This window comes from Schistocerca serialis, chromosome 3, assembly GCF_023864345.2.
Source record: "Schistocerca serialis cubense isolate TAMUIC-IGC-003099 chromosome 3, iqSchSeri2.2, whole genome shotgun sequence".
In the NCBI taxonomy this organism is placed as follows: Eukaryota; Metazoa; Arthropoda; class Insecta; order Orthoptera; family Acrididae; genus Schistocerca; species Schistocerca serialis.
Window position 1 is genome coordinate 423,783,187 of NC_064640.1, and position 12,779 is coordinate 423,795,965.

A 12,779-nucleotide genomic window follows, 5' to 3' on the forward strand; every position below is an offset into this window, starting at 1 on the left:
AATTATCTACATATCAGTAGCCATCTACACAAAGTAGCTCACTTTATTAATTATTTGATTGTAAAACTTTTTACTGTTTTAAGATCACTCAGGACTGTAGCTACTTCTATTGTATACTGATAGAAAATGTATTTCCTTCAAATGGCTATTCTTGTGATGACATAAATAACCAGCTCCATATATAAAATGTGTGATTGTGGCATGATGCATGAACAGAGGGCACCATATACATGTATTGCATATACTGAAGTCAGCTGTGAGATAACTGTAAAGAACAGCCTCAGTGGGATTTCAGCTCCAGATATGTATAGTCTAAGAGGAACCATCGCAATTAATGGCTGAAATGTGTTAACTTTATCTGTAACTATGTACCATAATTGTATTTTAATTGGTTCCTGTATTTTCTCTAGCAATGAAGATGGATAATCAGAAACTGGAATCTGGAGCTGCTAGAATAAACATAAACTGAAACTGTTTACCAAATCTTCTTTCACCAATTATGAAGTCCATATCCAGCAGCTGAACCCAGCTAGCCAACTGGAGAATGCCACTTCCAGACTTACATGGAGCCATGAGCCATATTTGTCCTTCCTGCACTGAGACTTGGCCCCTTGACACTATGCCTCCTGGAATTGGGTACGGTGGTTTGTTACTGTGATTGTGCTCAGAGGCTGTCACCCCATCTTGTGGTCCTTAAGACATAGATTTCATCACACAGTCAGTGAATCAGACATTCTAGATGTACAGCCTAACTGTCTTGCTTTCCCTTATCCTACAAGAAGTGTTAAAAGAAGACAGTTACTTTGACTGCTAAACTATTTTGAGTTCATATTAATTAATGATCCAGGACAGAGTAGAGCGAATTTTTATTGTTTTTAATAAACCTATTTTCTGTTGTCTGTCTGGGTGTAATTTCTCCCACATGGGACCCGGTGCTGTTTACTTCATCCTGGACATTACAACATGTGGGACATGGTTCTTAATAGGCTGTGTGATCACCACAGATGGCAATGTGTGCACTGCAGTATGTTCTCATGATGGGCACAATGTTGTTGAGAAGTTCATGTGGTAAGGCATTCCATTCCTCCATCAGTACAGTTGACAACTGCTGGAAAGTCATGAGTGCATTTGGATATGCTGAAATACATGTACCCAATGCATTCCACATGTGCTCAATGGGATTTAAGGCAGGGAAATGGGCAGGAAAGTCCATTCACTCAATATCCTATCATTTCAAGAGCTCTTCCAACTGCACAGTTCTACACTGTCACACACTGTCATCCATAAAAAGAGAGTGGGGGCCAAATACACCCCTGAAATGATGCACATGGGGAAAGAGTACAGTATAGCAATAACAATGACCAGTGAGTGTACAATGTTCAAAGATCTGGAGTTCAGTACAGCCATGCAATATACTTCCACACACCATAACACATGGACCATCCAAATGACCACATTTGTCAGTGTTACTTGGTGAATTACGAGTATGTACCCTCATTTGGCAAGAAATGGAGGGATGGGGACACGATTTGGGGGAAGGGGAGGGGGAAAAACCAAAATTTTATTTTTGCTGTGTCCTGGAATGTAGTTGTGGAATTTCGAGAAGTAGGCTTGATATATGCAGGTGTATTTTCTGTAGCAGATCTTTGGAAGTTGTTGAGTATCTTTGTAACCCTCTTACAGTGGCCAGACACAATGTTCTTACTTGAATTTTATCTCACTTTTCTATTTATCAGATTTGTCAAGTATCCCATAAAGTACCCAAGAAGCTGTCTAACAAATTTTTTTTAAGTAAACACCCTTGTTGATGAGGTGCAGTTCATTGGGATTGCTCCAGTGACTCTTACACTAGCAACTGCCCTTCCCCATAGTCAAATCCATGTGCTTGGTCATTCTACTTGAAAAGAATTGAGATGAATATCGTAAGGCATTACACCATTGTCACAGAATTTAGTGAATATTCATGAATGGTATGGTCAAACAATATTGTACTTCTCTTCCCATTTACACATACTGCAGCCTGCTACATTGAGGGATACCTGTAAGTCTTAGCACTAAGCATTAATCACCTAAAGTTTTTTCTGCATTTCAAAGGCAATTTCTGTTTGCTAATAAAGTTTTTTGTACTTTGTGGTAGGTTTTTCACATGTTTAGTGAATAGGTTTGTTTCTTGCACAGTTGCTGTGTTTGGTAAGAACTCTTCCCTCAAATCATGTGCTAGATCTGATGTTTAGTAAGCAGACATTTATGTGGAACTGTATGGAAGCCTTATCACAGGTAAAAACTCACATTATTTCAAGTACATAATTTTCAGATGCACAGAACACATAATGGCTAAAAACCAGATAGCACATTTCTGGCAAATTTTCCCAAATGTGCCCAATTTGTAACTGTGTCCAAAACCAACAGTTCATTGTCTTAGGACAATCCAGTGACCAACAAAGTTTATACACAACACAAAAGCTCAATGATAACTCAGCAAAACATTATTACAAATGAAATGTAGATTGAGGTGTTAATACTTAGAACATATTCGAGATGGAACACAAGAAGTACTTGTTCAGTGGCAGTTGATTAGATGTATAGTGCCCAAATCTGGCTTGTGTAGTGTGTAAAAATTAATTACTGCCATTGCTCTATCAGCAATCATGTGTCTGTACAAGAATGGTTTTCTGCATTGTGCTACCATGTAGTGTTCAAAATACGACCTATCTGTTCTAAAAACAGAATACTGTATGTTGATGCACTGTGTCAGTCCATACTACTTTGATCTGAAGGGCTACTTTCATCTGCCAGTAAGAGATCAAAGGGAGAAACAGGATGAAAAAAAATATCTTGGTGGTGTCCAAGTTGTAATGTAGTTCTTTGTATGTATCAGTGTTTCGAAAAATACCACACGCAGGCAAATTATATTTAAAAACGGCGTGTAAGGGTTTTTCTTTTTTGGAGTAAAACCATTAGTCACTAAAACAGTCTGCATATCTGCTAATGTTAATATCTCTTATCACACTTTTTACAGATAGGTAATCTACATTTCATCAACACAGATGACACATCACATGAATTCATGGCATTTAGAATTACAAATCAATGATCTTCAGAAAATGTGTTACAAACAGCAGACCAGTTGCCCACACCACAGTGACTGAGGCCAGTCTTAAAAGTGTTAAAGCAGTCCATAGCCCATTGATTTTTCTGTTGCTCAAAGTGCCAATAGAGTAATTCAGTGTAGGATCCAGATAGTATCTGTAATTGGTGGGATAACCAGTTTGTATCTTCTTTCAAGTGGACTGCAAGATCATTAACTCAAGCCCTACTCTTTCTCAGTATCTTGAATAGCAGGAACATGTTAAATTTTGTCCAGTGTAAGAATTCAAATAAATGTATTGCACATAATCTACCATAGTTTCATGAAGAGTGAATTAGTGGGATGTATGTCATTTTGATAATATATGTGTTTTACATGGGTGAGTTTGTGCACAACATATAAGTTTGTGCTGCTTTTTCCACTTAGATTTTCAGTGTGCCTATCCCTGTTTACACTTTCATCAGTTATTATCCTAAGGAATTTAGTATATATGGTTTTTTTTCTGTGTGGTCATCAGTGTAAAATGTAAAAATGCACACCAGCCAATGCTGGTGATAGCCAGCTGTCCTCTTGCAGTTTAATTTCAAGCACGGAATTCAGATGAACCCAGTTGCACAGGTCTAGACTCAAGAATGTAATTTAGTTTGCTCTATTCATAAAATATAAATACTAGTATTTTCATTCTGATCTTTTTCAACTTACATTTAAATAAAGAGTATTTTTAGTGTTATTATGTAAATTTGTTTCTGTAAATATTTGAACTGAACTATTTATTTCCAAACTTTCAGTATTATTATCCTTGAACAATAGAGTTGTATCATCTGTTTAAGTAACAACATTGCCATAATTAACAGCACTTGACATGTGATTTGTGTATTGGGCCAAGTACTAGTCCTTGTGGGCAGAGAAACAAAGTGGAGATGTTTCATCTCTGTAAATAACAATATTGTCATATTTAAAAATGTTTGACATGTGATCTGTGTTTAATATATTAAATGTTAGGCCAAGTATGGGTCACTGTGAGCTGAGAAGCATAGTGTCTTCACTTTAGATTTTATCCTCTTTGCTGGTGATTTTATAATTTCTGTGTATTAACCCCTGTTTTTGAGATATGATCAAATTTACTCTTCTGCTTCCCTCATACCTTACATGGCTAACATTTGTACAAATGTTTAGTGATCCATACTGTCAGATACATCTGTGAGACCCATAAATATTGCTACTCACTTCTTTAGTCTAAGCTGTTTATGGAAATATCAACGACATCTATGATTAGTACTATGGCACGCTTACCATTCTCAAAATCAAATTAACTTTTTTGATTACACCATATACCATCTGCACTGGTATGAGGCTTTGTGCATAAGCTCAAACTTTTTTTAAAATAAGTGAGAGAAGTGCTAGGGGTCTGTAATTTTCTGTTTTTGCTTCCCTGGCACATTTATCATTTTCAAATCAAATTAGCTTTTATTGATGACCCTATATATCATCAGACGGGCTATGAGTCTTCGAGTATAATCTCAAATGTTTTTGTATGACTCACAGGAGTGGTACAGGTCTATCATTTCCTGTTTCATATTCATTACCCTTGGTTTTATTTCTGCTGTCTTCAAGTTATTTGGAAACTTTCCCTCCATAAATGATATTTGTACATGAAACACTTTAGAAAATATAGAACTCTGGAAACAAAGGAATCATTTATAGTAGACCTGTAGATCAGACATTTGCCAATATGGATTTTGTGTTTTGGTCATACTTTTCACTTCAGTTTTATGTAAAATTCGAACAATGTCAACAGGAGTGATGCTGGTACAGATTCTAACTGGCTACAACTTTCACCCAAGGTGAATCTAATGGACAGAAAGTCAGGTAATGTTCTATAATTGATTCAGAGATTCTTTATATATGTGATAAGGGTGTTGACTGATTTGAACAATTAATGCACTATAGATATTATTCTCAGTTTTCATTTTAAATGATTTTAGAAGAATACAAACTCTTTGATTACAGTCACAATTTTTCTTTAATAATGGAGTTTGGAATTTTCATATTTTTAATGAGACCTATTACTTTTTTATAAATGCATTTCATGAAGACAACATAAGGAATATACAGTAACTCTTCCAATTTAAAATTTTATTATTGCAATGAATAAATATTTTTGGATACAGAATGTAATAGTATCTCAAACAAGGTAACTCTTAATGCACTTCCAGAATGAGATTTTCACTCTGCAGCATAGTGTGCGCTGATATGAAACTTCCTGGCAGATTAAAACTGTGTGCTGGACCGAGACTCGAATTCGTGACCTTTGCCTTTCACGGTCTAGTGCTCTACCATGTGAGCTATCCAAGCATGACTCACACCCCATCCTCACAGCTTTACTTCTGCCAGTACCTTGTCTCCTACCTTCCAAACCTAACAGAAGCTCTTCTGCAAACCAAGCAGAACTAGCTCTCCTGAAAGAAAGGATATAGCAGAGACATGGCTTAGCCACAGCGTGGGGGATGTTTCCAGAATGAGATTTTTGCTATGCAGCAGAGTGTGCGCTGATATGAAACTTCCTGGCAGATTAAAACTGTGTGCTGGACTGAGACTCGAACTCGGGACCTTTGCCTTTCACGGGCAAGTGCTCTACCATATGAGCTACCCAAGCACAACTCACGCTCTGTCCTCACAGCTTTACTTCTGCCAGTACATTGTCTCCTACCTTCCAAACATAACAGAAGCTCTCCTGGTTCACAGCAAAGATCCTGAGTTCGAATCTCAGTCTGGCACACAGTTTTAATCTGCCAGAAAGTTTCTTAATGCACTTGTTCCCCTTCATAGGTGTAAAATACTTCTTATACCCAGGGGCCAAGGAACACTGTCACATCATCTTCACCACTACAGCCAGTACAGTAACACATAAGTTCACCATGTAGGTGGTGACAAACATTGTTGCTCCAATGAAGAGGTTTCCAGAAACAGAGTTTCAAAATCAGCAGTCAGTTGTGGAAACAACCATAACTGCAACATATCAAGGTAAGAGCTACCCATCAGAATTTTCTCACAGAAGAAAAATGGACCAAACACCTTCATCTGTGACACTGCACATCAACCTACAGCAAATCTTGTTCATGCATCAAAATTTCATGAGATTGTTCAGTGCCTCACACTGTGACATTGTGGCAATTAACCTTTCAAGATAAACAGAAGGTTTCTTCATCATTTGATATCAGCTTGGAGGAGAAAAGTTCATCCTCAAGCACTTCCTGCATTGTAATGCAAAACTGACGCCATTGGCCTTAATCATACAGTTTCAGTTGTTGCACAAGCTGCAGATGGTACAATTTGAAATGTAAACACCATCACAAAATCTTCCACACAGTTTACTATGGTATTCCAAGTTTGTGGTTTGTGTGGGCTGCTGGTTTTTTTGGACTGCATGCAAAACTTTCCCTCAACCTATCCCTTGTTGCATCTGGTACACATTGCAAAGCAGTACTTACCTGTTTACAGAGAAAATGATTAATCCAAAATTGTGAACACCAGTGCAGAATGTTCTCTTTACATGGAGGTTCTTTTCCATAATTTCTTCCAAATGCACACTCCATCTTTGTAACAGATATACACCTCACATATTTCAACACACAAAATCTCTTGTCTTTCATTGTAACCATTTTGGCAAGGCACTGCACATATAATTACAACTGGTGGGCACAATGCAGACTTAATGATTTTGCACATCTATTCACACATCAGTCACATTTGTACATGCAATACTTCATACACTATATAACTTTGAAAATGAATGAATCATTTACAATGAGATGACAGACAACAGTCAGAGGACACCTTCTAATATCGTGTCAGACCTCCTTCTGCATTGCGAAGTGTAGCTGCTCAACATGGCATTTAACAAGTTTTTGGAAGACCCATACAGAAGTATTGAGCCATCTTGCCTCTATAGCTGTCCATAATGATGAAAGTGTTGCTGGTGTAGGATTTTTTGCAAAAACAGACCTCTCGATTATGTCCCATAAACATTCAGTGGGATTCATGTTGGGTGATCTGGGTAGCCAAATCATTTGTTAAAATTGTACATAATTTTCTTCAAAGCAAGTCATGAACAATTGTGGCCTTCAATTGTTGTTTGATTACATGAACTCCATAATGGCTGCAAGTGTGGTCTCCAAGTAGCCAAACATAACCATTTCCATGCAATGATCAGTTCAGCTGCACCAGAGCACCCAGTCCATTTCATGTAAACACAGCCCAAACCATTATCGAGCCACCAACAGCTTGCAACATTCCTTGTTGACAACTTGGACCCATGGTTTCATGGGCTCTGTACCACACTCAAACCCTGATATCAGCTCTTACTAACTGAAAGTGGGACTCATCTGACCAGGCCACAGTTAGGGTTCAACCAATATGGCAATGAGCTCAGGAGAGGCACTGCAGGCAATACCATGCTGTTAGCAAAGGCACTTGCATTGGTTGTCTGCTACCATAGCCCATTAACACTAAATTTCACCACACTATCCTTTTGGATACATTCATCATACGTCCCGCACTGATTTCTGCAATTATTTCATGGAGTGTTGCTTGTCTGTCAAGACTGACAACTCTATGCAAATGCCCTGCTCTCAGATCTTAAGTGAAGGTTATTGGCCACTGTGTTGTCCATTGTGAGAGGTAATGTATGAAATTTGGTATTCTCAGCATGCTCTTGACACTGTGAATCTTGGAATATTGAATTCCCTAATAATTTCCAAAATGGAATGTCAAAGGGATCCAGTGTTCAAAATCTGTTAATTCCCATAATCACTTTGAGGTCTTTTCACATGAACCATCTGAGTACAAATGACAACTCCACCAATGCACTGCCCTATTATACATTGTGCGCAATACTACACCATCTGTATATGTGCATATCACTACCCCATGACATCTGTCACTTCAGTGTATAGTACCCCTGTATATTAGATATTGGAAATTTAATTCAAAGACAAATGACAAATATCACTCTTTTGATATATAATTTTACAACAGAATATAATGTAGCATATTTCAGTATACCTGGTCTGCTCTGGATAGAAACTGCATCATAAGAAAAATTAGAAGATGCATTGTCTCATGATCTGATTCTTCCAAATTAATGACACGATTTAAAAACCCAAGAAAATTTCCATCATCTGTTCCACCCAAAGAGTGAATATGACCATCTGAAATTTATAAGAGAAATGTTGGTTATAAACATATAAAAACAGAAAAGTCTACAAATTTGCAATGCATTATGAAACTTATTGCAAATAATCCAGAAAAAAACTAAGTAGTGCCTAGGCACTATACAAATATGAAATCATATATTCTATTATAACACTTCATATGTATATCTTCCTCATCTCTGCTCTAATTGCAAAAAGGAAACTTATAAAAAGCTATACTGCATGTTACCTTGCTCGTGTGTGGCATAAATTTACACTGAAATATGGCAAGATTGAATTATCTTTATAACAATGATGTAATATTGTCCTCATCCTTATTAGCATGAGGAGTTATATTTGTTGATACATCCAATCCTTCATGCTTTGATTGTCATTTTTAAGTAGGATCTATCAGCACGTATAATGACAGTAAGCATGAGAACACCATTACATTTTAACTACGAGAAAAATTCAACTTTTAACATATTTGATTGTAAATGTATAGTACACACAATACAGATAACATGTGTGCATTGTTTTGTTTCCCTTTTTAAATATTTTCTCAATCATGGATGTTCATCCTGCATGAGAAAAGAAAGTAATCTGTTGTTTGACCTTAACTGAAATATATACACAAAGAATTTTAAAGAGCAAAACTCTTAGCAGTTCACAACGTATCTCTTATAGTGTCATCCACAGGAATTGATGAGCTGTTTTATGATGCTCTTATGCTTGTTAAATAAATATACTTTTTCATTTGATCATTTTCATCTTTTCTATGAATCCTTCCTACTAAAGGTAAAGATGCCAGGCAAAGGAGCAACATTCAAAAACTGATTAAACAAAGGTTCTGTAAGCTACTTTTTTGTGGGTGAAGCCTTTTTCTTAAGATTCCTAAAATGAATGTTAGTCTATTATTTGCCTTTCTTACAAGTAATTTTATGTGCTTATTCCACTTTAAACTACTCCAGTTAAAACTCCAAGATTTTTAACAGTTGTGACTATTTGTAATTATTAAGTGTGGTTTGTTATTCCTTAAGGTCTTATTTCATTCACTAGATGGGAGTGTGTTACTGTATCAAATGCCTTTAAGAGGTTGAGGAATATGGTAGCAACCTGGATGCCATTATCCATGTCTATTAGAAAATGTGAATGACCTGTGCTCTTTTACTCAATAGTTTGGAATTGCTCATTAGTGTAGCAATCTACAATAAAAAGCTGCTTGAAGGTAAGTAAGATACTCCAAATACTGTACACATATTTCCCACCATGCAGGTATACCATTATTACTGCTTGCTTTTCCTCAGTTGAGTGGTGTTAAACAATGTTGTACCCCATGACACTAGTCTCAGTAACTGTCACTTTTAAATTCATGCAGTGATTCAAAGGAGAAAACCACACTACAGTGTTCCTTAGTGAAACTGTTTTGGAAGATGGAATTTGGTATTTTTTATTTAGTTTTTTTTATTTTTTATTTTTATGTAGTATTTTACACTTTCCTGTATCATCCTTCATGTCAGTTTAAGTATGATTACTGAGTGACTGGATTCATTTATTGACTTAAATACTGAGACACACATAATTTTTTGTTAGGTTGTAGATACTGTTACTTTCATATCACGTTTGTGTGGACAGTTTCAAAAATCTGTTTAGAAATCCAGATTTAGGTATTCTAGCAGTTCCCTCAAACCATTTGAGGCAATTACCAGGAGGATTCCACTGTAAAGAACAGGGCCAATTTCCTTCTCCAATCCAGCTTTGTGCTTCAGTTATAATGAACTAATTATTGACAAGATATTAAACTCCAGTTTTCCTTCTTTCTTTTCCTTGCACTCATTTTATTTACATTCACATCCTTTGCTTACCAAGCCTTTTCCTTCATTTAAATCTGCAATACAGCTTCCTTTGCTTTCATAGTAGCTTTCTAACATGGATATTCAACCACAGAGGATCTTTTCAGTTTCCCACCACTTTGCTTTGAACATACTCACATGAAGGAGAGTGTGCAGTATTCTTGAATTTTATTTATTGATACTCCACATTTCCAGCCACTGAGATGAATGTTTTATGTTGCCTACTCAGGTAATATAATGAGATGATCCCTGTTGTACTGACTAAGCTGAATTATCTACGCACCTCACTTGACATAGCTTTTAGTATGTAAAATCACCGATGTTCTAACACTTATTGGCTCTGATTCCCTCTGTTATAACCTTTAATCACTAATAAATTGCGTGGATATACAAACGTAGAAACAATAGCTGGTTACATGCTACCAATTCTGTATCGGTCATTCGACTGCCATGCCGTGACATGCGGCCGGCGCCGTTCATAGCTAGGTGGCGCTCCTGTGCTCAGCCGAGTTGTGGAGCGCCTCTATCGCCGTTTGGGCGTACTGATGTGGCGGCACTCTTAAATGTCGTGGCACTGCCACAACACATTTCCCCCCTTGAAAAAAAACACTCACTTCCTGGGAGACATGGACAGCGCGGAGACATCCATGGCCTCTTGGGAGGCCCCGAGAAGATCCCACGGAGAAACACGAGAGAACGGTCGAAACTGTCCAGGATGGAAGCCCGTGCATGGAACGTGCCTCCTGGACGAGATGATGGGTGAAAACTCCAGAGCAGCATCCATAGGTGTCGTGGACCTGGGGGTGTACTCCAGCGAGATGGGTCCCGGAGAAGGCGGCGTCGCGACTGGGGCCGGTTCCGGCAGACTCGAAGCGGTAGCGACGTCGGCTGCAGCAACATGCATGGGAGATCGGCAGCAGCAACAGCACTGGCTTTTTGGGCTGGTGGAGGCGAAGGAAGGGGCGGTGGCACTGGCGTGGCCACCACTCGTGGGCGCATCTGGTCATAATGGCAAACAACCATGCCACCGTCCGTACGTATTTCACAAAGCCGGCGTCCGCGAAGAGCCTTGACCACCCCTGGAATCCATTTAGGGCAAGATCCATACCCTCGTGCCCACACGTCGGCGCCCACCAAGTATTTTCCTGCACGAGGGGACACAGTACAAGGCCTGACAGGGTGAAGCAGGAGCAGTAGAGTGCGCGGTTGGTGGCCATGCAAGAGTTCAGCAGGGCTGCGATCACCCAGAGGCGTGAAGCAATAAGAACTCATAAAATGCAACAGAGTGTCATCTGTGGAAAATACACTAAGGAATTTTTTCATCTGGCTTTTGAAAGTGCGGACAAGGCGCTCAACCTCCCCATTCGATTGCAGATGAAAGGGCGGTGCTGTAACATGATGAATCCCGTGTCCAGTACAAAAATCATGGAAGGCCTGCGAAGAGAACTGAGGGCCATTGTCCGTGATGATCATGGATGGAAGACCTTCTAGCGCAAAGATTTTGGACAAAGCCCGCATCGTCACCACAGTGGTGGGCGACAGACATCGAACAACAAACGGGAACTTCGAGAAGGCGTCAATCAACAGCAGCCAATAAGTGCCGAGGAAGCAGCCGGCAAAGTCAGCGTGCACCCGTTCCCATGGCTGCGCTGGGTCAGGCCACGGAGAGGGCACTGTACGGGGTGCAGCCAGTTGTTGAACACACTGACCACACGCAGCGACCATGTGGGCGATGTCCGAATCAATACTGCGCCAATAAATGTGCCTGCGGGCCAGGGACTTAGTCCGAGAAATCCCCCAATGGCCTTCATGCAACAGTTTGAGAACATCTTTGCGAAGAGAGGCTGGCACCATGACCAGTGGAGATGCACCATCCGTGGCCAGAAGAACAACACCATTATGAACAGACAGACGAAGGCGCAAGGCATGGTAGTTGTGAAGGGGATCCGATGCCCGGCCCTTGGTCCTGTCCGGCCAACCCTGTTGAATAAAACCGATCACCTGATGCAGGACCGGGTCCCGTGCAGTAGCCGACGTGACCTGCGAACCTGTAAGTGGAAAACCCTTGACCGCACAACATTCTGCCTCATCAATGTGGAAACAGAGTAGTTTATCTCGATCGAAAACCGGGTCGGGGCCCATCGCCAAACGCGACAACGCGTCAGCTTTGGCGTGCTGGGCCGTGGGGCGATAGTGAATCTCATAGTGAAAATGAGACAAGTATAAGGCCCAACGTTGCAGGCGGTGAGCTGCCTTATCTGGAAGCGACGCCGATGGGCTGAACAGAGAGACCAGCGGCTTGTGGTTGGTGATGAGGTGAAACTTAGAACCATACAAAAAAACGCTGAACTTTCTTAGAGCATAAATGATAGCAAGCGCCTCCTTTTCGATTTGAGAATAACGCCGTTGCGCATCGCTGTGGGTCTTGGAAGCATAGGCGATGGGTCGTTCCGACCCATCCTCATACTGATGGGCGAGAACAGCCCCTAGGCCATTCTGGGACGCGTCAGTCGCCAGAACCAAGTGCTGACCCGGACGGAATGTGGCAAGACAAGGCGCCGACTGCAAATGAGTCATCAGGCGGACAAAAGCCTGCTCACACTTGTCGGACCAACAGAAAGGAACGTTTTTGCGTAACAGCTGATG

General features: G+C 39.8%; 1 protein-coding gene across 1 annotated transcript in view; it reads right to left on the reverse strand.

Annotated features, from left to right (window-relative positions):
* Positions 1-12,779, reverse strand: part of LOC126470304 (protein unc-79 homolog) — an 857,658-nt gene that overhangs the window by 443,342 nt on the left and 401,537 nt on the right. Inside the window, exon 25 of the mRNA XM_050098074.1 lies at positions 8,153-8,298. Within this exon, the coding sequence (XP_049954031.1) occupies positions 8,153-8,298 (146 nt within the window). The remainder of the gene's footprint in view (positions 1-8,152; positions 8,299-12,779) is intronic.